The 27648-nt window shown below is 52.1% G+C and overlaps 1 protein-coding gene across 2 annotated transcripts; it reads left to right on the top strand.

The window, feature by feature from the left end:
- Positions 1 to 27648, top strand: TEX264 (testis expressed 264). Of its 2 annotated transcripts, XM_006876004.1 has the most exons (4): positions 1 to 258; positions 10824 to 11045; positions 24051 to 24210; positions 27356 to 27648. In XM_006876004.1, exons 1-4 carry the CDS (start codon positions 1 to 3, stop codon positions 27646 to 27648), a joined length of 933 nt encoding a protein of 310 aa, XP_006876066.1. The 2 variants fall into 2 exon arrangements, with proteins under 2 accessions (XP_006876066.1, XP_006876067.1); XM_006876005.1 differs by lacking the exon at positions 10824 to 11045.

The raw sequence follows: 27648 nt of genomic DNA, 5'->3' as shown, positions 1-27648 counted from the left end.
ATGTCGGACTTGCTCCTGCTGGGCCTGATTGGGGCCCTGACTCTGCTACTGCTGCTGACGCTGCTGGCCTTCATCGGGTACTCAGGGCTGCTGGCTGAGGTGGCAGTGCGTGCTGGCTCACCCCCTATCCGAAATATCACTGTGGCTTATAAGTTCCACAGAGGGCCCTATGGCAAGACAGGGCACCTTTTCACCGAGAGCTGCAGCATCTCTCCAAAACTCCGCTCCATTGCTGTCTACTACGACAACCCCCATACGGTAAGAAGACTTTGGATGGAGGGACCTGGGGCAAGGCTTGTTGGAGAGGAGTTTTGGTTTTTGGGGAAAGGGCGGAAAACATATTTGAGCTGACTTTACAAACCATGTGGCTCAGAGCCCTTTCGAAATTTAGCCTGAACATACTCCAGACATCCATGTGCTAGCTTGTTACTATCCAGGTACAGTTCCCATGGACATGTTCCCCTGGATAATAGTTACCCATGACATCTGGGTATAGTGGGTCGTACCACTGTGAGTTGCTAGCCTCTACTGGGACTCAGGCTCCAGTTCCCTTTTCTTGCCATCCTTCTCTCTTCCATTTCCATTTGGAGCCAGCACTCCAAGGCCAGGCTGTTCTGACTCTTCCCTGTCTTTGAGTTCAAGTGTTTGGTTCTCAGCTCTCTTGCTGTGACTGGAGGCCCTTGAGGACTGAGAGAACTGTACCAAGTTATGGGCTTAGAATCAAACCTCTCTAGCCATTCTGGTGCTCCCTAGTCCAATAACATGAATGACATGGTGTTTCTTGGACCTCAAGGTAACTTTGTTGGGAGGGGAGGGACTTGGGACAAGTGGGGCCAGGGAAGCTGCCCACAATGCCCAGGATGCTGGAGACTCACTCAGCAGCATCACTGGCACCCTGTGGGCGTCTGGCTACACTTAGAGCCTGCAATGAGTCAGGGCTTGCCAACGTGGCCTCCTGCCATGCCATGGGGTGGTGCTGGCCACAGCTAAATGGACTTGCAGCACTGCCAGGGGTTTCTCAGCCTCTGTGACCCCAGTCCCTGGCCTGGCTCCCAGCCATGCCAAGCTAGGCATTTGGCATTTCTAGCTCCAGGTTCCTTGCTTGGAGAGCTGAGGCAGGCATGCCATACAGTCCACCCACTCACCTGGTCTCTCAGGTCTCTTTGGAGCTCTGGGTCCTGCCCTACAACAGGGGCAATTATTTGAAACAAGGATGTGCTGATTCCCTCTCTGCCATGTTCGACTTGAGCCACACTTCAGACCTGGCCCTGCCATTAGGAAGCTCCACACAAGTGTTGATTCTCTAACAAAACACTGTGCTTGATGCCCACAGAGCCTTGAGCTGTGGTCTTAAGAGAGTGTGTCTCAGGTCTTGTCTGCTGGAGGGGGTCAGAAAAGAGGTAGACCTTACATGAGTAGAATTTCACTCTTGTTAGGCCAAGGCAACTGTAAGAGCAAAGGTCCAGAGACATGGGATGACAGAGGAAATGTGGCCAGTGGATGTGTGGTGGGTGGGGAAAGAGATGGAAGGGTTTACTAGACCAGGTTGTGGGGAGGTATGGCAGGTTGGGAAGAAGGGTGTGGTCCAGTTTGCTGCCTTCATTTTTGGAATCTAAATGAAGAACAGGTGGAGGAGGGAAGGAGCTTGGGCCTGGCCCAGTTGAGAGATGATGTGGACTAGGGTCAGAAGCTGGCATTTGGCTGGTTGAGGGATGAGTGTACATTGCCTGTGGCTTTGAGATCATGTGATGGTGATGGAGTCAAGAACACTAGGGCCCAACTGGGATGGGGCAAGCTGTGGGAAATTCCTAGAGCAGATGCCCAGCCCTCATTGTCGCAGGGGTCTGTGTCTAAGTCTCTGTCCTTCCTCTGCCCCTCCTTCCATACTTTTCCTGGGTGGAACTCTCTTCGAGGTCCCAGTGGGAGGGAGGAGAGTACTTGCAGCTGTCTGTTTCCTCATTGGCATGTCTTCCTGCCCTGGAAGCAGCATGCTGCCTCTTGGGTTAGAAGTGCTCATTCCTGGATGAGAAAAGGTAAAAACAGCAGGATACCCTGGGGTCAGCACTGGAAAATGACCCAAGAAAGCATGAGATGAAAGGACCTGGAGGTGTCCACTGTTACCATGGCTTCCTGACTCAGCCTCTGTCTCCAGAAAGCCCGTATGCAGCTCTCCCACAGGTGTGGAGGATCCTACAGGGTGGGCCTGGGTGTTCAGGATTGGCTAAGTACCACCTGACTTGGGGACCTGGCCTGAAGACACAGCCTTGGGATTGACAATCTTAAATTTCAATTCCATTCTGTCATTGTCCAGCTGTGTGACCTTGAGCACATCACGTAGCCTCTGTGAGCCTCCATTTCCTCCTATATAGTTGTGGTTGTTGTCAAGTGCTGTTGAGACATTTCTGACCATTAGCGACCCCTGTATAGGGTTTCCCAGGAGTGGCTGGTGGGTTTGAATCACCAACTTTGCAGTTATTAGTCCAGTGCTTATCCTACAGTGTCATACCAGAATTGTGTTGCTAAATGCCATCAAGTCAGTTCTGATTCATAGCGACCCTGTATAAGGTTACCAAGGAGCATCTGGTGGATTTGAATTGCCTACTTTGCAGTTGGAGTCCTGGTGTGGTGTTGTGGGTTAATGTGCTGGACTGCAAAGTCGTTTTGAACCGCAAGGTCAGCGGTTGAAGCTCACCAGCTGCTCCTCGGAAACTTTACAGGGTCCCTATGGGTCGGACCGACTCAACAGCACTTAACAACAACAACAGCCTTGTAGTTAGCAGTGCGGTGCTTATCTTACAGTGCCACACCTGGATTGGTGGTAAAATAACCTGCTTCATTGGTAAGCTGATAAGTATTAAATTAAGTGATGTAGGTGAGGTATTCATCCCAGCACCTGGCCCTCAACAGATGTTTAACAACAGCCAAAAAAAAACAACAAAGGAAAAGATGCTCATCCTAGGGTGTGAGAGGGTCAGGCCTAGGTCTTTAACCTGGCTGTGGTTGTCTTGTTGGGAGGAAGATAGACCAACATAACATATCATGCCCTTCCCGGTCCTAGTCCTAGTCCTGGATTAATCCTGGAGACACCTGTGTCCCCATTCAGAGCTGGGTCGCAACCTGACACCTGGGATACCTCAGGGACACTTGGGCCCTTGCCTGCTCTGGGAGCTGGGACGTACATTCTGGGCCTGGTGGAGATCCTGAAAGGTGCCGGGAACCAGGTACCCCAAGGCCTCAGGTACTTAGGGCTATCACAGACTGTCTGGTCTACAAGGACCTGAGGCCTCCTGGTCCACCCTGCTGATTTTGTAGCAGAGGAGACTGAAGTTGAGGAGTGAAGGACCAATCTTGCACAGTTCAGACATGCTAATTTGTTTTTATAACATTGTTTGCGTACTAGTCTGTGCCAGTCCCTGGAACTGTAGGGACTATGGCACCCAGCCCTGAGGATCACTCATTGTGGATGTGATCAAGGGATCCTGGAGGAGAGGCCTGACCTATCCTGGGGAAGACTGAACCTAGGCTTTATGCTCCCCTTAGGCTGCCTCCCCCTGCAATGTCCAGCATGGAAGGAACACTGAGGAACAGCAATGGGAACACAGCTGAGAGTGTTCTGTTCCAACTCTTCCCCCTTTCTTGGCCCACCATAACAGAAGTCAGATTCTGTGTGAGTGGGAGGAGCAAGTGAGGCTGCTCCAAGCTCTGTGGGATAGTGGTGGCCAGGTTAGAGGTCACCACCTGGTTTTGGATGCAGCTACCCTTATGAGGTATGGACTGACAGCTCCCTAGTCACACCCCATCCCTGACCTCAACTGGGTAAGGGAGGTGGTTGGTCCCTGCGGAGGGCCTGCTGAGGGCTGGGATCACCCTACTCCAGGAAGTAGTACAGGGAAGGACCCCACAAGGCAGGATATGGCAGTTGCTGTGGACACTCTCATGCTGCTTTAGCTACTGATTAGCCTTATGTCTTGGACCCTTGTGTGGGAAGAGACTGTAATACCTGGGCAGTAGTTCTTGTAGAGCAGGGGGCGGGAGTTCTTCCCCCATCCAGCAGGGACCTTGGCATGGTTGGTGGGTGTGGAGGGGTGGGAGGAAGCACACAGCAGGAAATGGACAGACTCTGGCAGCAGCTGCAAGGTGTTACCTGCTCTGTTGCTATTAAGTGCCATCAAGTCAGTTCTGACTCATGTGACCCTCTATAGGGTGTCTGAGGAGTGGCTGGTGAGTTTGAACCTCTGACCTTGCAGATCAAACTGACATTGTGGTCCAGTGCTTATTCTACAGTGTCACACCAGGATTCGGTTCCTTGCGCTAGGGCCTAGCATTCATGGAATGCTGGTCATTTCCTCCTTATAGATCTATACCTGACCGTACACATATACAGTGGTCCAGTTCTGCCCTGCGCTTGCATGGGAAACTACTTCCTCCTGAGCTGTTTCTGAAGTGGAGAGTGGTGGCTCAGAAAGCTCTTAGCTTCTCCCCATGGGCGTGCCTTGGGAGTGAGATGGGAGGACCCTGAGCCCCTCACTAACTCTGGCCTGTGAGTAGTCCCTAGTGGCCAGGCTACTATTAACCATATTCTTCGGCCCATCACTTCTTTTCCACCTTCTGCCACTGACTGTGTTGCTGTCTGGGACTTAAGCAACCTGTCTGCCTGCTCTTTTGGGAAGCATGGCTGAGGCAAGAAGGGTGGGACAGCCAATTCAGGTTACCTGACTGGGGATGGGCCTGGATTGGTTGCTTAAATCCACCACCTAGGAGGGGACATCTGCTCCAGGCATGGAGTGGGTGAAGGGGATGGTGATCTCTTTGGATTTTGCTTTTAGAAAGCTAGACTGCCACTGGTGCCTCTTTACCCCCAACCTTTAGTCCAGTGAGAGTCAAGACCTGGGGCCACCTAGTCTGCTGGGGCCGAGGCTTACCTGGTGAGTTCTGACTTAAGACTCTGTTGCTCCTGCCCCTCAGTGTGTGTGGAGATAAGCCCCATTGACCAACCCAGAGGCACTGAGGTCTGATGGAGTCTGAAAAGTGGGGAGGATTTTCCAGGAGGAAGTGATCCATCAGCAAGAGCAATAGGAGTAAGGATTGGGGTGATATTTTTTGAGGAGCCAGGCCATTCCCTCCCCCAATTCCCTGTGGTTATTTTCTGCTGAGGAGCCCTGGTGGTACCGTAGATTAAGCTTTGGACTGCTAACCAGAATGTTGGCAGTTTGAACCCACCAGCCACTCTGTAGGAGAAAGATGAAGCATTCTGCCTCCATGAAGATTTATAGTCTCAGAAATCCTAGGAAACAATTCTCCATCATGTAGGGTTGCAGTGAGTCAGAATAGATTCAATGACAGTGAAGGGGGTTTTTTTTGTTTGTTTTTTTTGCTGTTGTAATTTTATGCTAGGAAAAAGATGGACTTTTGCTCTGGAGCAGGGTAACTATGTAGGACAACTCTGGAAAGTTGGGCCATTCTCTGCCCACCAGAGCTCTCCTCGGAAGGGAGATGGGTTGAGGTGTGGGAGGTAAGTGCTTTGGATGTAATACTCTGGGTATGAATCAAGACGCCACAGCATATCAACCATGTGACTCTGGATAGGTTGCTAAATGTCTCTTAACTGCCCTCTCATCTGTCAAATTGATAACAAGAATAATAAGACTAAATGGTAAGGATAAGACCCAGTGCCTGCCTGTCACATAGTAGGTGCTTAACACATTAGGGGCTTTGTACTTTTAGGAACCTTGTCCTCTTGCCTCTGACCCAGTCCCAGTCTCCTACAGGTCTCCTGGGCCATGTGGTGGGGCGCAGTTCAGGGAAGAACCTTGTGCAGACCATTCCTAGACAAGACCCATTTCTTGGGTCCCCAAGTGGCCTAAGTTGTGGGATGCATCCCTGGAGCCAGTCTACTTGGGTTCAAATCTTGGCTCCAGCATTACCTTGCTGTATGACCTTTGCTGAGGGGCGTAGCTCTCTGGACCTCAGGAAAAGGTTTGATAACAAAACTTACTAAGCAGGGCTGTTGTAGGGATTTAATGAGCTGCTGTGTGGAAGCCAGTGACTGGGGCAAGTGTTGAGCACCTTGTCAAACATCAGCTGTTATTCGGGTTATGCTGTGGGGAGGAAAAAGATTCCTGAAGCACTTCTAGTAGTGGTGGTTGTGTGCCCTGGAGTCAGTTCCAACTCATAGCAACCCTGTATAGAGAGTTTCCAAGGCTGTAATTCTTTATGGGAGTAAAAACCCTCATCTTTCTCCTGAGGAACGGATGGTAGTTTTGAACTACTGACCTTGAGGTTAGGACCCCGACTTGTAACAACTGTGCTCCAGAGCTCCTCCTGAAACATTTCTGGTTGGGAGAAATCCCTTGGACCACTCTTTTGGGGTTGGCAGTCTGAAATATTGGCCCTGCCTCCTGGCTTGGTTGTCTGTGTTACCCCACTGCCTGCTACTTACTCCAGTGTTGTGGCACCACCTGCTCGGGGACTTGGGGGTGTTGACTTGCAACACTTAGAGGTCTAGTATCTACCCTGTAAGTGTGGGCGGACATGTAGAGGCACCTAGAGAACAGTGCTTTCTTCTCCTGGGGGCACTGGAAATGGAGGCACTGTCCCTATTTCCCCCCTTACTTTGACTGGTGGACCAGTATGGAAGGGGTCATGACAGCCTTCTGGGGCCTGGCATTGGCAGATGTTTCAGCTGTCCTTGTCAGGCCATGTAGATTATGGGCCTAGGACTGGTCATTTCTAAACCTAAAGTCTTGGTTTGATCTGTGCCAGCTGATGCCACTCCTCCTTCCCAGATCCTGGAAGGTAATGATCTTGCCTGGTTCCTAGATTCATTGAACTCTTGGCTGAGCAGGGTCCTGAGGTGGCTGTCTCCACTACAGCTTTACACGACAGAACTGGTAGGGCACTGTGAGACCTCTTTGTCGTTGGAAGGAACAGGAGGGCCAGTCTTAGGACCAGTTCATACCTGGAAGCTTTCTGTTAACTCTTGAAGACAGATCCTGGGTGACCCTACTAAGTGGTGGGTCTGGCAATCTGATATGGATCATCGCTGGTGCTATTTCTGGCCCTGCTCTTGTTCTGAGCACAGATGCTGTCCAAAGAAACGATTAATATGAGGAGAAAAGGGAGCAGAGAGATAGAAATGGGAGGCCCAGGCTGACATTCCAGAGTTAGGATCAAATTAAAATTCTGTTTTGGACCACCTTCTGGGTCCTTGACAACCTCAGGGGGCCATGTATTCTCCTGGAGCCCAGGAAGATCTTCACTGCCACTCTATGGCTTGTCTTAGGGCCTGACTTGTCTCCTTGCTGGTGACTGGTTCAGCTGCCTCCCAGCTCCAGCCTGGTATGTGGCTGTTTGGCAGGTGGTGGGCTTGCTGAGTAATGTCCTGGACTTCTTAGTCACTGGCCATGAGGCAGGAACAATAAATCCTCACCTGTGTAGCTGGGAGATTGCTCAGACAGGAAGGGAGCACCTGTGCCCCATATATCTCCAGAATCCCAAGAGTCCTGTCTCCATAGAAGCTGCCTCCCTCTACTGTGACAAGAGACTCCCTTTCTCCAGGTGGATTGAGAGGAAGTTTGCTCACAGTACAAGACTTGTGTGTATATGCATGTATGAACCATTCTTGAACATACCCCAAGAGATTTCTGTGTAGGTAGGCTCAGGGAGCCCTGAACCTTCCATCTTAGGGCCCTGGAAATAGAAAAGGAATAAGAGGTAGAGGGGACATGAGGATGCCTTCAATTACAGTGTAGCACAATACCACCCTTGTGTGGGCATTTGGGTTCAGAGAGGAGGGGCTGCTTGGCAGAGAGGAGCAGAAAACTATGAGAAAGAAGACTGAGCTGAAGGGCAGGAGTTTCCCAGGCAGCAGGAACTCTGTAGGGTTGAAGGGCATTCCAGGCAGAGGAAGTAGCTTACGCAAAGGCAGGAAGCATGGGAGGACATGGCATGTTTGGGGAGCTACAAATAGTTCCATGTGGGTGTGTGTGGGGGTGTGGTGGGAGAGGAGGATGGCAAGGCAGGCTGGGCTACAGCCTGGATCTGTCCCTCCCTCTGCCACACAGATGCTCGCTCAGTGGGTACCTGCCCACCTTGGCTCTGGCCCCTGCTGGGGTCTGGCCCTGCAGAGAAGGAGTGTGAGGTGAGTGTGTGGACAGATCTGGACAGTGTTGTGTGGACCACTCACATGCCAGACTCAGGAGTTCAGTTTCATTCCAAAGGTGAATTGGAAGCAGCTGAGAAGTTCTGAGTGTGAGTGATTGCATGTGTTCCTGGTGCCCTTTGGGACCCCCTTGAGGTCTGCTGAAGTGACCCCCAGAAAGACTCTGGCAGTGAACCCAGAGGACAATGGATTGAGATGAAAGGTCAAGTGATTCTTCATCCATTTTTCCAACTAACTTTGGCAGAATGTCTCTTCTGTACAGCACAGGCTGCTAGGGTCAGGATCGTGAAGATGGACTTTGCAGCAGGCACTGCCCCTTGGCCTGTCGGCAAGAGGCCTGCTGGAATCTGCCAACCCCCAAATCTGCCCAGACTCATCTTGGGGCGTGAGAGGGGCAGTTGCACCATCTAGAGATGAGAGCTGGTACTACAGCCATCCCCTCTACCTACGTGGAGTTGGGAGGAACTTTGAGACCAAGATAAGTGACTGCTGCGAGTTAGATTTGACCTGGGCAAGTGTATATAGCATAATTTTGATGCTGGGAAGGAGGGGCAGGGAGAGGTGCCACTGAGCCACCCTGAAAGGTTTCCTTAGAGGGTGTTTGAGCCTGAAAGATGTGCAGGGAGGATCTGCATATTAATTTGGGTGGATGGGATTCTAGGCAAAGGAACAATCATTTGGCCTTTATCACAATGCCTAACTGCCAACAATTATGGACATTTGCTGAATGCTGGACCCATGCTGCTCCTTCATGTATAGGATCACCCTAATTGACAGTTCTGTAAGTAGATGTCAAGGAACTGGGGCTCCAAGAAGCCAAGTAAGTGACTTGTCCATATCACATGACCCAAGATTCGACACCTGTACGTGTCTTTCTCCAGAAGTTGTGGTCCTGAACAGTGCACCATGTTGTCTGTCTCTAAAACCTTAAACCAGGCTTGATGTTACTGGATTAAGGGGAACCAGAGCCATGGGCAGGGAGCCACTGCAGAGGCTGCTCATATTTGAAAACTCAGAGTCCCTGGTTAGCATGCTTGATTTCTAACTGAAAGGTTGGAGGTTTGAGTCTGCCCAGAGGCACCTTGGAAGAAGACCTGGCTGTCTACTTCTGGAAAATCAATCGTTGAAAAGCGTATGGAGCACAGTTTGATTTTGAAGCATCCTGGGTCACCTTTAGTTGCAGTCTACTTGATGGCAACTGGTTTTAATAGATTCAGCTAGTGCCCAAGTCCCAGGCAAAGTATGATTCCAAGGATTGGACTAAATTGGTTAGAATTGGGGAGGCCAAGTAGGGCTGAAAAGAGATTGCTGTAGTATCTTAGAAAGGGAAAATGGGAGGACAGAGGTAAAAATGAATTTGTAGTGCTGCAAGGGTGGACTGGGGAGAAAAGGTAGAGGCAGAAGGAGGGACCTGTTTAAATTTAGGGGTCAGTGGACTGTGGAAGCAGAAGAGAAAGGGGTCCTAAAATCAAGGAATGAGAGCTTGAGGTCTTTGGTGAGTCTCCTGGATTTAGGACTAGGTGCCTCTGGGACCCAATCTGAGCGCTTGTGTAGATTCAAGATGCAGGAAGGCTGACATGGAGCACAACAAGAAGAGGGAACAACTGGGACTACCTGATGTCAGGAATAGTGGGTGCTAGGCCTTGCAAGCGTGGGTCGGGCGTACGAAGTATTGGAGGCTCACATAAAAGCCCACAGAGTGAGATTTCTGGGAGTCCAGAGAGATGAGGTCTGGGGAACAGAAGTGCAGGTAGGTGCTAGGGACCAGAGAGACTGGGAGGGGAATCAGCTTTTGCATACTTAGCTAGGAAGCAACTTGGAAAGCAAGGCAGGGTCTGGAATGGTCATGGGCTGGAGAGAGTGTGTGAAGGCCCAGGTGATGGTGGATGACACTGCCTGAGGGAGTAGGGAGAATGCCCTTGCACGTATTCATCAGCAATCCAGAATTCAGTGTGATCCCTTGTCCTGACTAGTCTTCTTACAGCACCCTTCTCCCAGCCATATGCCAGGTCCCCATCCATGCCCCTGTATCCGTGAAAACCAGATAGTCATAACACTTGCTTTGCTGAAGAATTCTGGGCTCTTTTTCTTGCTTCCACCTTCCAGTTTTGCTGGGACCTACTCCTTTGCTTGTCACAGTTTCTCTGCCAGTGAAGACTGCTTTCCTCCAGGATATAGGAGGGAGATGAGCTAAGAGCTGGGCTGGATCCAGACCCCAGGATCCACTGGCCTATAGGTCCACCTGTGGCCTAGGGGGTGAGGATGGGCAGAGGGTCACATCAGGAGATAAGAAGGTTCTCTCAGTGGTGCTATTGATAAGCTGTGTTAAGTAGGAATATGTGTGGGGGCATGAGAGATCAAAGGCCTTCTCCATCCTCCTCCCTTTCCCAGGCTCCTGGGGGGCAGGGACAAAGTCATTCCCTACCATGACTCCCAGGTGTCCAGCATATTTGATGAAGGAATAAATAAAGGACTAGATATGAGGAAGATACAGGTAGGGGACCACAGATGTGTGCTAGCAGGGAAAATTGCTCAATTCTTAAATCTGGGACTGTGGCTTGTCAGAGCTGGTAGTTCTGCCAGGCTTAAGCTGGTGTGGAGGTGAAAGTGTGGGTACCTCTTTGCTTTCCTCAACCTTGACATTTCATCTCTGCTTCCCCAGGTACCTTCCAAGAAGTGTCGCTGTGCAGTGGGCAGCATCCTGAGCGAAGGTGAGGAGTCGCCCTCCCCTGAGCTTATCCATCTCTACCAGAAATTTGGCTTCAAGGTGTTCTCCTTCCCGGCACCCAGCCATGTGGTGACAGCCACCTTCCCCTACACCACCCCTGTGTCCATCTGGCTGGCTTCCCGCCGTGTCCATCCTGCTCTGGATGCTTATATCAAGGTGAGATACAGGCCTGTGTGGGTGAGAACAGGGAGGACTGCCCAAGGCTGCCTGGATTGTGAGGGGGAGGTGGTCTTGGGAGGACATCATTATAGGCCCCTGTGGAGCGGGAAGGATGGACAGAGGCTGTGGCATCTCTTCTAGAGCATCTCATGAGAGCTCAGAGAGCTGGCCTGTTTGTCCAGCTCTGGCTTTGACCTGAGACTTAATGTTTGAATGGCATGTCCACTTTGTCCCTATCCTGTTGAAAACCTGCAGAGCAGGGGTTCTTAGGCTTCCAGCTACTGAGCAGGTCTCAGGTGCCCATGTGCTTCATAGGTTCAGGCCTATGAGTCCTTAAGGCCCCTAAGCCAGGCTTGCCCCCTAAATCCAGCAGTGGGACAGCAACAGTAGGCCCTGTCTCCTTCACTTTTTGGACTGACAGCTCAGCCTACCTGGAGAAAGGAGAGCCCGCCACAGGAGGTTTGATGGGGTCTTTGTTCATAGAGAGTTTTACAAACTTGCCCCATTGCATATCCCTTCTCCTCTAAAATCGCTTGTAAACTTGGGTACCATGGAAATTACCTAAGTTTGTACTTGGAAGCCATTGTTTGTTCTTTCATTCAGCTTTCTCATTGTGTGCCCTTTGTTGTCCTAGGCACAGTGAAACTTTGACGTGTGAAATAGACATGAAATAAGTGGTGGAGATAGGTAATAAATGTCACACAAACAAGGTACATGCTAGAAAAGAACAGGATGCTGTGATGAGATAAGTCAGGGGAACCCACTTGGACAGGGTGGCCTCTGAAGAGGACTCTCAAGGCAGCGTCCTAGAAGCAACCTTGGTAAATGTTTCAGGTAGAGCAGGGTTAGGAGCATTGAGTGTCACTGCAGAACTCCAACCAGGACAGTTCCATGATCTGAGCCATGTCTATATGAGATGGGCTGTCCCCAACCTCCTGGCCAGGGTGGGCCCAGGTGGCTTGCTTAGGAGGCTGTTAAGAATCTTAGTAGAGGCTTGGGCTAGGGTAGTGGCTATAGAGATGCAGACCAGGGGAAGCCTTATGGTCTATTTTGGGGTCAGATCTGGTAGACTTGTGAGTGGGGTGGATAGTGGGATGGCATGGGGAGGGGAGAGGCAGGAGAAATCACAGAGGGTGCAGTTCCTTGTGACTGTACAAAAAGCATTTGGTGATGCTTTTCACTGAGATGTGGGGGATGGAGGGAAGACATGATTTGAGGGGCAAATCCATTCTGTCGGCTTCAGTAGGAGCTGCCTAATGAGAGAAATCAGGTTGGGGTGTGATGTGCATGTTCAGAGAGAGGGTTGGTCTGGTGGATCTGTTTAGGGACATTGATATTTAACTGGGAGCCTGCCCCAAGTACCCTAGCCTCTTTGGACCAGGTAGGCAGTTGATGGATTGCCTGTGATAGGCAGAATTGCGCAGCAGGTGTGGCCAGTGTGGCTGAGGCCAGAGAACAGAAAAAAAAAAAAAAGCATGAATAGGATCTTAGGGTACTGAAGGACCTTTGTGGCTTCATTCTCCACAGCATCTGGGGGAGAGAGTCTGACCCTGATGGAAATGGGAGGGAGTTCAGACAGGACCTGGGGAAGAGGGTGCAGGAATCTTGTGTCAGGGTAAGGAATAAATAAATGAGGTTCTGGATCACCAGCTGTGACTTTATTGGCCCAGGACAGGAAAGGAAGAAACAAGGTAAAGAAACAGGAGGGCTGTTGTGGTCAGGAGGGCAGGAACCAGGAGAGTACAGAGATGGGTTTCCTTTGTGAGCTGAAGGGTGGCAGTCAGGACGGGAGCTGAGACACAGGGTATGCTTACCTGGAGCGTGGGTTGGGGCTGGAGGCTGAGAGGCAGGAAGAGGCAGAAGTTGGAGGTGAGGACAGGAAAGGGGAAACCTGGGTCTCACCCATCTCACCCAAGGAAGGACAGGTGTGTGTTGTCTCAGGCATTGTCTGTGTCATCCTTAACCCCAAGGGACAATCTGGACGAGGACCCCTGGGAAGAGATTTCCTGGGCTCCAGACCTCAGAACAGAACATGGGCATGTGGTGTGGCGGCAAGCAACTCAGCCATCAAAGCCTTTTCTTGGCTCCGGGGTTTATTTTTAGACACCTTTGTCCAAATTTCCCGGCCCCTGACAGCTTCACAAGTTGCCTGGTTTTGACGTCACCTCTTTGATGAAAGCCCTTCCTCTCTTTCCCTCCTCCTGTGGGAGCCTGTCAGCCAGGTTCTGGACTTGGAGTCTCCTGGGGTGGGGACTGGAACAGGGGCAGTACCATCCTCTCTCCTCTCTGGGATGAAGAAACCAGGGGTTTAGGGGAAGAGCAAAGCACATCTCTCTCAGGTGTCTAGGAGGCATACTTGTGTAGGCTAGACCACCAGCTGTGAGGGTGAGGGGCTCTAGGCTACCTGAAGTGGAGGAATGACCTAAGGTCCACTGCTTGTTTCTAGGAAGGTCCCCTTTGCTCTTGTGTCTAGTCTAATCTTGTGCCCTAGGGAACAAAGCCTGGTAAGGTGAGGACGAGATTGTCTGTTTGCTGCTCTTTTCCTGCCATGGATATGGGCTGGCACTATACCTCTCAGTCCAGGAGACTGAGAGAAGGGAATACAAGACTCCCATCCCTGCCCTGGGGTCAGAGAAAGGAGGCTGCTAATGAGGCTCTGTGCGCTTCTTGCTCCCAGCCATGACAGCTGGCTGTCTTTAGCCAAGTATGTGCGCGCGCATGTATACACTCCCCCTCTCTACCTCTCTCCTCTTTCTGGATCTGAGGCTGAGACTGCCACGGAGGTGCTTCAAATGGAATGACAGCAGCCGCTGACTTTTTTTAAAAAGGAAGGGTGAGGGAGACCAAAAGGAGGGAAAGGAGGGCTTAGCCCACTTGCCTATCTCCCCAGGCCCAGGAGAGGCTTGGGAGAGCTTTGGTGGGAGGGGGAGGGCAGCTGATATCCTGGAAGTTGCAAATGTGCCTGAGCTGGGGCAGGACTGGCCTCATAGGACAGCAGTGGTAGGGAGTGTCTGTTCAAGGAGCCCAAAGGGAAATGTCTGGGGATTGTGGAGGGGTGTCCAGATCCTAGCTTTGTGGTCTGTGTGGTAGCCCCTGGCTCTCTGGCCCACTTTCCTAGTTCAGTAAACATGAACTGTAGGGGTTGGACCATTGTCTTTCTTTGCATAAATGACTAGAGGACCCAGGCAGAGGACCCTGCAGGCAGTGTGTGTGCCAGGGGTAACTGGGTGCTGTGTGACTTAACACCCTGCATGGAAGATACTGCAGCTTTGTCAGACTGCTCCACTGCACAAGGAGGTAACTTCTAGGGCAGAAGGAGACCACTCCCTAAGTTCCAGGAAGGAGACAGCTTTAGGAAGCTTTAGAAGAGAGCTGAACTTCCTTGAGATTCTAGGACCACAGAAATGATGGGACCCAGATGTCAGCTCAGAACAATGGGCAGTGACCATGAAATTGACCTCAGGGTGGAATCAGTCCTACTGAGTGTCCAGGTAAGGCTCTGGGCACATGGAGCGGACCAGAGCTCAGTGATAGGCCTGGGGACCATGTATGAAAGGTCCCTGAACATAGTGCTGGGTTCATGTCTCTCGGTGGCAGTTGGGGGCATTTCAAATGTTGGACTAGTCCAGCCAAATCTTCAATGCCCTGACTTTTTTACTGTTTCAAAAAAGGGTGAGGAATACTCTCCATCTATCCCCTTCCCTGTTGTGATGCTATAGGATAATGCGTTGGACCTCAAGGTCAGTGGTTCAAGCCCACTAGCTGCTCCTTGGAAACCCTATATGTGGTTGCTCTTGAGTTGGAAGCAACTCACAGGCACTTAACAACAACAGTAACCCCCTTCCCTGGAATCTTTGTGTGGCACTGTAGGATAATCACCTGACTATTCACCACAAGGGTGGTGGTTCAAACCCACCAGCCGCTCCTCAGAAGCCCTACACAGGATTGCTATGAGTCAGAACTGGCATGAATCAAAGCTGACTTACTGGCACTTAACAACAATCCCCTTCCCCAGGGTCTCTGCTTCTGGCAATTTTCAGGGAAGGACCCAAGCTGAGGGGGGAACACAGGGCATTGTCCTCATAGTGACTGTCCCATCAGGCTCTAGGAGTACAGGCAGGCCCTGAAGGCCAGACATGAACTCTTTCTTCATGGAATTGGAAGGAAGTGAGTAGGGGATTGCTGAGGGGAGGCTAGTGATCCAGTGAGGGAACCGTGACAACAAAGTTCTGAGGTAGTTGGGTCAACTTGGGTTGTTATGCCAGGATTTAAAGTAGGGGAGGGAGCCTAGGGGATCTGCTCTGAGGTTCCCTTGTGGCTGGCAGCTGGAGATGGGGTTGTGCAGCTCTCACTCGGACCCTTACCTGCTTTAATTGGAGCAGCTCTGCATCTGGACTGTACAAACCAGATGGCCTCATGAGCTTTTGTTTGGAGGAGGGCTTCTGGGGCTTTACTCAAACCAGTAAAACAGAAAACGTCTGTCCTAAGAGTGGTACACAACTGGACAGATGCCCCCTCCACCCCTGGTCAACTGCATGTCTGTTCCAGGTCTTGAGGGTGCTGTGGCAGCTTTAGAGTGAGTGGAGCTGGGAGGCACGGGGACCCATCCCTTGTACAGGCATGGGTGGCAGGTATTCCTGTGCGAGCATGATGGATTAGAAGCTGGACCTGGAGGGGAGCCGTGAGAGCCTCTGGGTGCAGACCTCTCTGGGGTGGTTCAGAGTGAGTTCCTGAATGATGGTGATCAGAAGTAGTGCTAGGGGAAGCCAGCTGGGAAAGAAAGCCAGGGGCCTGTGGAAGTGGGTCAGCCTGTTGAGCTGTGGGCCCAAGGGAACTTGTAGCAGCGTAGTCAGAGCCTGGGTCCTATTCCATAGACCTGTGCTTGTTTCCCCTTAGGCTGTCTCAGTGACTCTCAGGGAGTCAGGGGTGGGCTGGACAGTATGGAGGGGTGGGGGGAAGCTCAGTCCATGCTGAAGCCAGAACACCAATGGAAATCCAGGTATGGGAGCCCCAATTGGAATTTGAGATTTAGGGGCATCCTCCCCCATACCTATCACTTTTGCTGAGCTAAGGTGAGAGGATATTCCAAGTTTAATTTTTAATAAGGAAGGCCCCCTTATTAAGTCAGTCACTTATTCAGTTATGTACTATTCTCTGCAGCACTATTCAGGGCATGGGGGAGACCTGCTAGGAGACAGTCAGAGGGTCCTAATTAAAGCCAGCTTTCCCATCATTTTACAAACAGACTGACCTGGGGAGGGAGGGGTGCGTTACTCAAGACCAAAACATGAAGCAATGGCTGAGTCCAGACTGGGTCCCCTGGATGAGGATCATTATTAAGACTATAGGCCTTTTGTCTCTTGCATGAGCGGGGCTGGGCTCAGGAGACTAAGGACTCATTTGACATAAACTTGGGGTAGTGTCCACAGCTTGAATGGATCTGGGGTGGCAGCTACGTGGGCGTGCGGTGCCTTAGACTGCTTGTCTAGGAGACTGAGAGGGAGCCTGCCTGCCCATTTGCCCAGTCAGAGCTCATTAAGGGTGGCCATGGCAGTAGCTACAAGCACAGTAAGCAGCTTCCAAAGGTGCCTGACTAGTCCTCGGGTCCTCACTTTCCATCCCCAGGCTTCCCTTACTGGGGCTCCAGCTCTGGCACACTTGCCAAGATTGCCACCTGCTAATTGGCCTGCCCCTGCACAGAGAAAAGGGCACCTTCAGCACTGCTAGGATCTGAGGCTGAGTGACAAACCCCTGAAATGCTTTCCTCTCCTATACCTCCTCCTGGCCACAGGGCTTCACCATTCTTGGAGAGAGGAGGGATGGATTCACTGGGAAAGACAAAGCAACCTTTTTTGATTGGTGACATTTGGACTCCAACAATGATAGACCATGTTCACCAGGTAGGAAGACAGGTCAGACAGAGGCCCTGGCATGAGCAAAGGCTTGGTGGCAAGCATGACTTACGTATGCAGAGTGGCTGTGGTGCAAGGGAAGAGCAAGAGTGGAGAAGAGCCATCAGTGGCTTGGAATCTAGGACAGAGAGGTTGGCCTGGGTTCTGCAGGTTCTAGGGAGCCACAGGTAATATCTGTGCTGATGACTGATGGCCTCTAGCTTGGCCTTCAGAACAGAACTCTTCAGCACAGGGGGAGAGGAAGAGATGGAGACAGGGCTGAAGTTAGCTGAGAGCAGGGCTCATATACTACCCCCAAGCCAAGAGCAAACATTCTCCCCTCTATATCAAACCTTGGCATCCCTGGCTCTTCCTAGGAGCCTCCCCCTGGGTGTCGAGGAGTGGTGGCCCTATAGGAGGCGGAGCCTCTTCCCTCATACCTGTTCTCCAGCTTCTCTGACTTCCCTCCTTCTACCCCCATTCTTAGGACTAAAAGCACAAAGCCAGCCTTTGCTGGGGCGGGCGTGGGAGCCACCACTCTCAAAATACCAGCTCGGATGTTGCAGCTTGGCAACCTTGCAGGACCTTGGAGGCTGAGGCTTGTCTGGTTGATGCTGGAGAGTTGAGCCATCAACAACACAGAGGGAGCCTTTGTACCCAGGCAGATGGAACTTACCAAGGAAGAACTCTGTTGCCTATTTCCCAAAAGCTTGGGGTTCCAGGGGCTACAGAGCCAGGAGAGAGTCTGAGGAGTGGCCAGGAGGATTCTGCCCTTTAGCAGTTCCTTCCACTAAAGAGAAACTAGTTGCTATACAGACAGAAAACCCAAGACTTCAAGACAAGATGTCTTCCCTGAAGCACTGAGGGCCATGGCCAGTGGGAGATGAGAAATTCAGGACCTTTGCTTCCTTTGTACTCTATATAACTCTTTTATAGTCCCCCACCTTTCTCCTCTAGTACTTTCTCCTCTAGTGCTTCCTGACTCCTCTGGTTCCCAGGTGCTTAGCATCCATCTGTACCACACAGCCTTCCTGCTGCTGGATAATGAATCAGCCACATTTTTGTCAGCTTGTGAGCCAGATAGGGCTCAGGGTCCCTGATTGCACAGACATAGTGAAGATCTGCAGGGCCTCAGAGAAGGGTGACCTAAGGAGCCTGCCATGATAGAGATATCATCTGGGAGACTTCTCCATGGGGTACATACCCCCTTTCTCTGGCTGACTTCTCCATGGGGTGCATACCCCCATGTTCCTCTACCTTCATGTCCTGCTCCAAGAGGTCCTGGGAAGGCCAAAACTAATCTAGGATTGGGTGTTGACCATCTAAGTCTGTGGCAAGGAAGGATTAGGACTGACTGTTGGGTCAGGGACTTCTCAAGCCACCTGGCACTAGGGACTATCTCTTCTCCAGCTCCTCAGTGCTACAGCCTGAGTGCCACAACTGAGATATAGGTCCACTTTATGGGCGGCTCAGAAAGCCAGGACCTAGGTAGTGCCAGGGAGATGAGCAGAGGTGCAAATTGTGTGGCGAGCTGCCGACTTTGAGGTGAAAATGAAAAGTCCTCAGGCAGTGGCAGCAGTGGGCACAGCAGGCTGGGGTGCCAGGCACAGCACCCCGCTCTCCCGCCTCTCTGCCTCACACCTTCCCCTCCTGCACACTTCCCTAGACTCCTGCCCAGCCTGCTTGGCTCCTCTGCCATCTCCTCCTCTACCATTTAGGAGCTCCCTGAATGTGGAGTCCCTAGACCAGCTTTGGGCTAAACCCAGCTATGAGAGGGCCTTTTTTTGCCTCCATTATATGTGGAAAAATTCCATTTTCCTATAATTCTGTTTGCTTGAATGCTTTGAAGCCCCTTGTATTTCCTAACTGACTGGCTGCTGCACAGAAAAATGGACTGGGCTTGAGTTGATTTTGTGACCTGAATGTTTGATACTTTTATTGTTGATTCTTTTAGGGTTTTCCAATTATACATTCTATTTAAAAATACCCATCCTTTCCAGTTCTTATGTTCTAACCCCTTTAATTCACAGTTGGGGAAACAGAGGCCCAGAGGGAAGCTACCCATTTGTCAATAGCCAGGCAAGTCTCTCCTCCACTTGCCTGGGCCCTCTGCCACTTGCTGCCCCCTTTCTCCCCTTCTCGTGGTTGTCTTACTCCTGGCCCCTTTGCCTGTCAGTTTCAGGGTTTTGGCCCCTCTTGTAATATGGGGAGGGAGACAGAGGTAGTCATCAGCCCCCTCTGCAGGCCCTCCTTGTTGGCAATGCATGGACTCCAAAGCTGTCTTCTGTCATCTTTGCCTGCCCAACAGACAAGCTCAGGTTCTCAGCCAGAGGCTGTTAGGAGGCCCAATAGGGATGAGGGAGCTTAGGAGAAAGAAGTTGACAGCAGAAGGAAGTTCCTGGGTAGAATAATAACATGCTACATTCCAGCCACAGCCCTCTACTGAGCCTCCCCCAAGCACTTTGCACATGCAGTACAGACCAGCTGCCTGGGGGGCCTCTGGGGTCTAAACCCCCACTCACAGGGACTGCTATGCTCATGCAGGCGGGGGCATGGTGGTGTCTGTGTAATTAAAAATGAGCATGCATGGCTTCACCCAGAGAGGAAATGCCTCCACCTCGGGTGGGGTGCAACAGCTGTTTGTCGGCTGTTTGGCTTCCCTGCTGACCAGCCCAGCTGTGGAGGGACGGGGTGAGGATGGGGGACTGTTCAGCTCAGGGCAGGTGTGGGAAACCCAGGGGCCCTTACCCTGAGGCAGGAGATGAAGGACTATGGTGGAGGTGGAGTTGATGGTCCAGTAGACCTCATCCGTTTCTGGGCCCAGAACTTGTTCACTGGTACAGATGTATGACCCAGTCCTTGGTCCAGACTCCTTGCCTCTTCCCTCCCCTCCTTGGGGATTGAGACCACCTAGCTCTGGGCAGCCTGGGAATGAGATCTGCAGTTAGTGTCCAGTCCGAGCCAGATCTCATCTATCACTGCCCACTCCCAGTGAAGCTAGGGCACAGGCCCGTACTCTGAGAGCAAGCTCGGCTCTCCTCTCGTGCCTCCTCTTCTTCCGATTCTGTAATACCGGCTGGTAGAGGTCCTGTGAGGAGCCTGTGGCTCAGCATACTAATGTGACCCCTTTACAGAGCCTTGAGCTGAGTAGGCTGAATGCTGGCCCTGCCCCCACCTAGGAGGTGAGCCCCATCTGAGGTGAGGAGGTTGTATATTCCCAAGGTGGCGGAGGCAATGGCACAGTGGCAGTCTTATGTGGGGTTGATGAACTGATCTTTCTCTTGTATACCAGCACCCACTGTTGGTGGGGAACGTGCTGGTGGCTAACACCCCTTGGAAGCTCTTGAGTTGTGTCTCATGTCGCCCTTTGCTTCTGTTTGTGCAAGGCCATGGATGGAAGCTTTGGAGGGATGTCTGAGGGATTGGAACTCTTGAGTCCAGCTTTTAGCAGTTCTTCATGTCATCTTGGTATGAGTCACCCTGGCTTCTTCCTGTTAAGTAGGGAGAATTATGGGCATCTGCATCTCCCTCATCTTGGAGGAGACTTATGGTTTCCTTGAGTTAGTGTGTGGGAGTGAATTGTTTCTGGCTTTGGCCATGTCAAATAGCTGATGATTTCAGTGGTCAGAATAGGTTTTCCTGGCCCAGCAGTGTTGCCTCAAACCTCCGGCTACCTGGACTATGGGAGGTGGTGTGCTCAGGGGCTGGGAGGACTCCAAGTCCATTTAGGTTCCTTAGTAGCACCACCCCAGTATGGCATTGAGCTGGTGTCCTTGGCCATCTGTGGTTGGCTCACCAAGGGCTCCCTAGGGCTAGCTGAGGGAGAGGCAGTTGGCCTTACCTTCCTCTGACGATTTTCCAATATTTACTACCTCGCTGACATACTCCCCTGGGGCCACAGCACTTTGTATACAGGGAGGACCCAAAAGGCAGCCATGACGGTCCCTCTGAGGTTGCCCCTGGCTGAGAGAGGACAGACTTGTCCTCTCTGCCAGATCACTCAGTGACTGTCCTCTCATTGTTCATCCCAAACCCATACCAGGCTCACTCTTGTTCAGTGGGCAGAGCATGGAGGGGACAGGAATCTTCTAGAAGGGGATACAGGCACACGTACAAGCTCTTCCATGCCTGTTGGCCTGGATGGGAAGTTTACCCCTTAGCCTTCTGCCTGCCCGTTCTTTGTCACTGAGTCTGTATTTTGATAAGACCCAGCATGTGTTATGATTTGGGGCTGAACTGTCAATGAGATTTTAATTAGCTCCATGCCTGTCTTCATCAGGGGAGCCAGGGACCCCGAGGAGGCAGTGTGGGGAGACTAGGCTTGAGTACAAATCTGTCCCTCCAGGGGCCTAGGAGCAGGCTTGGGCAGCTGATACTGTCTTGTGGGATGCTGTGAGGAGGGAAGGCTGGGCAAGGAAGGAAGGGCTGTGTAGCCAGGCCACGGTTTTTTGTCATTCCTCTGTTCTCCCCGATGGCTTTGAGATGAAGGCAACGGCAAGGATGGAGGATGCAGTTTCCATGGCAACAGGGCTGTCCACAGCCAGGCAACTTCAGACCTGGGCTCTCCGGAAAAGGCAGATGCGCAGAGCAGCCGCAGAGCTGCCTCCCTCCTGCCAACGAGGGGGCTGGCAGAGCAGGTGGCACAGGGTGGCTGCCTAACACTACCCACCCTGATGCCTGGCCTAGAGGAGAGGGTGGAAAGAGCACTACTCCCTCTTATCTTGCTGTTGCCAAGTTCATCAGAATGGAAGCTAAGGGAGGTGGCTTGAGCTGGGCATGTGGTAGAGTGACCCTTGCCCCTGGACTCTGAATGGACACAAGCTCTGATCCCTGGGAGCACACCCCCAAGAGCCAACTGTTTACGACTGCCAAGTGGCCAACTGCCAGACATTGAACTGCTGCCCTTTGGACCCTTTGAATGTCCAGAAATGGGGATGCTGGTGAAAGTCATTCCCTGACTCGACTCAGGGGACCATTTGTTCCCACTGGCCACCAGGGAAGATCCTGGACCTTCTTCAAGATGCCTCCATGACCCTGGCACTGTTGACTGGACCCAGTTTGCTGTGTGCAGTTCAGCAAACAGTCAGATGCTTGCTCTCAACTGCTGGCAGTGGAAGAGCCTTACATTATTTCACTGTCTTACCTGCTCCCTGACTTGAGTACTTCTTGCTTCCTGATGTTCTATTCTTGCTCAGGCTCTCCTGCCAACCAGGGATGGGTAGGTATCCACATACCCACAGAATAGGTAGAAATGTCTAGGCAGCCACAGACAGACATTGTGGTGGCCAGAGATGGGCGGAGCTGGGAGCGACTGGCTCTTTCCCGAGGTTGAAAAGTGCTGTTAAGAAAGCATCTTTTGTATGCTGTACCCCAGACCCTGAAGGACTGTGGGATGGACTCAAGAGATGGAGCCCCAGAGCACCCAGTTTGGCAAAGTGCTTGGCTTCAAACTCTTAAAAATAAGGACCTTCTGTGGGGTCAAACTGATAGCAGCAACTTAAAGATAGGAACCTCAGGAGGCCGGGAGTTTATGTCAGTTGGGGAGGAATAGCTTGGAAAAGGGCTGTGAGAATGGCTGCGCAACTCAATGTAATCAGTGTCACCTGTAGAAACTGCTGAACTAGTGTTATGTGTTGCTGTGTATGTTCTCAACAACAACAAAAATAAATGATAAGAATTAGAACAATGCCTTCCATCACTGACCCTGGAGGTGACAGTACGAGGATACCCCACTCTGCAGTGAACACACAGACACTTAGGACTAGACCTTGACCCAGGCCTTCCACCCCATGTGGCCTCTTGGACTAAAGGTCCTGGCTACAGAAACCTCTCATGCTCACTCCTCCTTCCCTTTTTCCTTGTGGTCTCATTATTTGCCCCTCTTCCCAGACTTTGGTTGGAGGGGGTTCCTCAATCTAGGTTGGGCAGGCAGGCCGGGCAGACAAGTGGAGTCCTGGAGTGGCTTCTCCCGCCAGGCAATAAGTCTCTCATTACTGTTAAGTGGAAGGCTCATTTCAGAGCTCATGGTGAGAGCCGGGTGGGTGTTATAAATAGCCGTGTTGTGAAGGTTGGCGGGTGAGTGGTGACAGGGCAGGGGCCGCACAGTCATCTTAGTGGGTAATTTTGTTCTGTTGCGGGAAAGGGGGGTGTGCTCTGGGCAACAAACTCTTGACCGTTACTCTGTTGCCCCTGCTGGCCCCAGGGCAGCTCTGGCATGCATGTCCCCCTTCCACACACACCAGGGTCAGGAGTATCAGGCTCTGTGTTCAGGCAGAGGGGAGTAGTAAAGTGCTTGTCTCGGGACTTGAGGGCTTCCCTCGACGCCAGTACTTGTACTTCAGCCCACTGGGAGTCAGGGCAATGTCCACAGTTTGACCGCCTTGGCTGGTCTGCCTCTCCAACCTAAGGTTAGCTGCCTCCCCCATGGCCTCTCCAAGGGCTAGCCTGCTGAAATCCATTGGGCCCAAATGCAAGAAGAGGGGAGGATCAGCCACATATTAGAGCTTCTGAAGTTGTTATGAGCCTAGACTGGCAGGGTACTGGGAGCAGACGTGGGGATTTAACTGACTTGGAACTCTTGTCCAGGGTTTGTCAATAGCATGTCTGCAAGGTAGGGGCTAAGAGACCTAGAGATTAGGAGTATTGGCCTCTACTGGCATCGGTTGGTCAATAAGCATTGTCCAGGGTAGAGAGGAGGTCAGAAGTAGAGGTCCTGGGAGAGAAAACTTGACAGATACTTGGCATAGGCACCTGGGATCATAGATAAGAGTTCTTGTCGAGGAGAGCTAAGTTTAATGGCTTTGTGAGACCAGTGCTTTCTGGAACAGCCTTTTGGTCCCAGACAAATGCATAAGTGTTAGCAGTGCCGGTTTCTTGGTCTCACATATGCCTCAGGGAGTTGTTCCAAGGATTCCTGGGTCCTTAGACCACTGCTTCCTCAGTTTGGGGTCCTGCTGTTAAGGTGTTCTGGGTGTTTCCTTAGCAGGGCTTTGGACTTAGGAGCAATTGGGACTGGAGACAGTTGGCTGTTGATAGTTTCTAGGGTTTCTCAGGGACAAGTGGGTTGGAAGTCCTGTAAAATTCACTCTTTCTTTTGCTACCCTCTGACTAGGAGCGGAAGCTGTGTGCCCACCCTTGGCTAGAGATCTATCAGCAAGACCAGATCCATTTCGTGTGTCCACTGGCACGGCAGGGAGACTTTTATGTGCCTGAGGTCAAGGAGACGGATAGGAAAAGTCGGGCACCTATGGAGGCACTGACGGATGGCACAGGTACTGGGGGGCTGGAGGACTGTCAGTGGGGCCTGTCTTGGAGCACTCTCTGGAGCCAGGTTGAGGAGTCCCCTTTCCCGATCTGGCTTGGCACTGTGAGTGCCCACTTTATGTTTGGCAGAGGTGGAAGGAGAATTGCCTATTTTTAGGACCCATGTGCAGTATTTTATGTTGCCAGACACGTGGATCCATGTAGATGTGGACTCGTGGTACCCCCTAGCAACACAGGTAAAATTGGCACTGAATCTGGAAGGTAAAGAGAGAAACAAAGTGCTCTCCTGCCTCCAGCATGGGGTCCTACTCAGGGATAACTGTTTTTGCCATGTAAAATCTAAGAGATATAAGAAGATAGCAGGCAGAGGGGAGCCAGATGGCCTCTAGGAGATCAAACCTCTGCTTCCTCCACTGGAGACTAGCCCACCCTCCTACTGACAACCTTAATACTCTGGATGCAGGCCAGCAGATTTCTTGACTGCTTTCAGCCCCCCTGCCTGCCATTACCATGATCCCAGAAGTGAGGGGACATACATGCTAGTTGCAGGTTACCTAGCCGTTCACCATCCTGGCTTGACTCATGGAGGTTCATGGCCTCTGGGAGTGGTAAGGGCTGGGTGCAGATGGGCTCTTCCCTCTTCTCCTCCTTTAGGAGACTCCCCCTGCCCATCCAGTCTTCCACAGCTAAGGTGACCCGAAAAAGGCATGTGTTGAGGGTAGGAGGTAATGGGAAATAGTCTCTACTCCCTAGGGCCCTTGTCCAACAGAGTTAATTTCATCTGCCACTTAATTACCTCCATGGGGCTGCTCTACCCACCTGGTTATGCCTGGCAGACACTCTTCAGTGCACCCCTACTGTGGGCACAGAACGTGTCACAAGGTCAACTGCCCAGATAGTTCCCCAGGGCAGAAAGAAGGAGAGCTCTGACCTTCCTGCAACTTCTCTCTGCTGCCTGCCACCCCCTCCTCAGCCCACCCACCCAGCTTCCTTCCCTACAAACACTGCCTGCCAGGGGTGTTGAAGGATTGCTTGACACCCATTGCAGCTGGCTGCAGCCACAGCTCCCCACACCCTCAGTTCCTTGGCCTGTCCTCCCCACCAGCCTGCCCGCCCACTCCCTGGCATGGGGGCCCAGAGGTCTGCCCACTTGACAGGGTCTGTCCTGACACCCGGGGCGGGCCTTGGGTGTCTGCCCACCAGGTGCATGCCACTTGTACAGCAGTGTGTGGTAGGTGCCTAGCCTGCCCAAGGTTTGGCCTGTCGCTGCCTGCCTCCCTACTGGGCTCCCGTTGGGCTAGGAGGTGAAAGGCAGTGATTAGCTGCCTTGCGCCTGTTATTACATTGATGTATTATTTAGCTTCGGAGAGGTGATGAATATTTGATCTTGCACTGACTGTGGCAGAGGGGAAAGGAGGGACTGGGGTGAGGGTGACAGCGTCACGTCCCTGCCCCAGCAGCCATGAGGATCGAGGTCCTGCCCTACTTGGTCCAAGTTGAGACACAGGCCCAGGACTCTGGGACCTGCTCCTGGGCAGACATTGGTGGGTGGACTGGAAGAATACTATGTTTCTGTCTGAGGTTCCTTTGCCAGAACTGTCCGCATGTCCTCAGGAGGTGTCGTAGCTAACTGGATCCTGGCCTGTAGGGGGAACCTCTGGGCTCTTGTCTGAGCATTCTTAATTCAGGTGGCTGGCTGGAAGGCTGCCAGGTTTCTGTACCTGGGGTCCCAAGAGAGCTGTTTGGTGGGACATGACAATTTGATGCGGCCAGAGAAAAACTATCCTCCTCTTTTCCTCTGGGCCTGTGTTTCTTGGGACATTGATATTATGTAAGGATTGAGTTTAGGGGCTGGAGTTCTGACCCAGGGCCAGAGTGATCATTTGCAACTCAAGGCTCAGTATGGGCTTCCATATATGTGCGTGTACCTCATGGCATGGCCCCCACCCTGGGAGTCTTTCTCGGGGTCCTTGCAAAAGGAGACCCCTGGGCCAGAAGTTTTGTACTTTCTGGGCTCATGTCACCTCTGCCAGTGGGGCCCAGAGAGGTATCCTTTTAGGATTTAGGGGCTAGAGCAGACCCCAGGGTTTTTTTCCCCACCCTAACCCAAACCTCAGATGAGGCTTAAGGAAGGTTCCAGGGTCCACTCCAAACAGTCCCCAGTTCCTCCTGGCTCAGGGCCCAATCACCATGGAGATGGGAACTGGGGAAGCTGGCCCACTCCTCACCTTCCGTGATGTTCCACAGGAAGGGAGACAGCTTCAGCTTCCTAATCTGGATTCCTACATACAATGAGCCTGAACTCTGCCCTTCCATGTCACTCCCCACTGCCCCAACTAGCATTTAGCACCCTTGAATGGGGGAAATGAGCTGAAGGTGTCTTGGAGCTCTTTAACCACCAGCACAGTGCTCTCATCATCCTCTCCTGCCGACTTTGATATGGGAAACAACCGGGTGGAAGATGCTTCTCTGGTTGACCCAGACAAAAAAGAAACCCTTTCCCTTGCCAGCTCTCTTCATCTAATCACTTACTTCCTTGCATCTGGTTGAACATTTGCTAGGATTTGACCCACCTCTGTACCAGCCACCTCAAGTGAGGGCTCAGAGACCCCCTCTGTTGGACCAGGGCCATAGGCCATCTGACTTCCTGGACATGGCTGTACCTCTGGGATCCCAGTAGGGGGAGAGTCAGGCATAGGCCTGCTGTCCTCACACTTTTTATGGGCAATGTTCTGTGTAAGCTGGCCTTGGGCTAACCGTCCTCCAAGCCTGAAATGGAAGGGAGGGGGGATTCTACTTGGGCCTCTTTGTTTATCCTCTACCCGGCACCTCAGGGCTGAGTGGCCCTTAATGGACTGGGGTGGAGGAGGCAGGGCTTTGTGGGTGTGCAGGGAGCTGAGGCTAATTCGGGCCGTGGAGAAAAGTGAACGACAAGCTACCCTCTCTCTCCCTCTTTTCTCCCTTGTCTGTTCTTCCCAGTCAGGGCAGAGGGCAGAGGGCAGCTGGAATGAGCCTCCTGAGCCGGTCAGCTTTATTATTCATGAGCTGACTTGAGCTGAGTTGCTGGCCTGGTGGGAGAGCCTCTGCCCTTCTCCCAGAAGGAGGATGGGGGCCCTGGCTCCTGTTAACCTGTGCTCCCTCACTTAGCTACAGGAGCTGACACAAGTGACTCGAGTTCTGTAAGCCTGGAGGTGGGGCCCAGTAGCCGGAAGACTTCAGCTGCCACACTATCCCCTGGGACAAGCAGCCACGGAGGCTGGGATGATGGTGATACCCGCAGCGAGCACAGCTATAGCGAGTCGGGCGCCAGTGGCTCATCCTTTGAGGAGCTGGATCTGGAGGGCGATGGACCCCTGGGGGAGCCATGCCTGGACCCTGAGGAAGAGCACCTAGGGGCTGACAAGTGGCCTCGAGAGCCCAGTACCCCTGAGAAGGGTGAGGAGTGA

This window comes from Chrysochloris asiatica, unplaced genomic scaffold (assembly GCF_000296735.1).
Source record: "Chrysochloris asiatica unplaced genomic scaffold, ChrAsi1.0 scaffold00350, whole genome shotgun sequence".
Taxonomy (NCBI): domain Eukaryota; kingdom Metazoa; phylum Chordata; class Mammalia; order Afrosoricida; family Chrysochloridae; genus Chrysochloris; species Chrysochloris asiatica.
The sequence above is the reverse complement of the archived record's forward strand: the minus strand, read 5'-3'. Positions and strand labels throughout refer to the sequence as shown.

Excerpts from the sequence above, each read along its gene's own strand:
- TEX264 (XM_006876004.1), top strand. The coding sequence starts at position 1 with ATGTCGGACTTGCTCCTGCTGGGCCTGATTGGGGCCCTGACTCTGCTA. Across the intron at positions 259-10,823 it reads ACTACGACAACCCCCATACG|GTACCTTCCAAGAAGTGTCG; the intron begins GTAAGAAGACTT and ends CTGCTTCCCCAG. Across the intron at positions 11,046-24,050 it reads CTCTGGATGCTTATATCAAG|GAGCGGAAGCTGTGTGCCCA; the intron begins GTGAGATACAGG and ends CCCTCTGACTAG.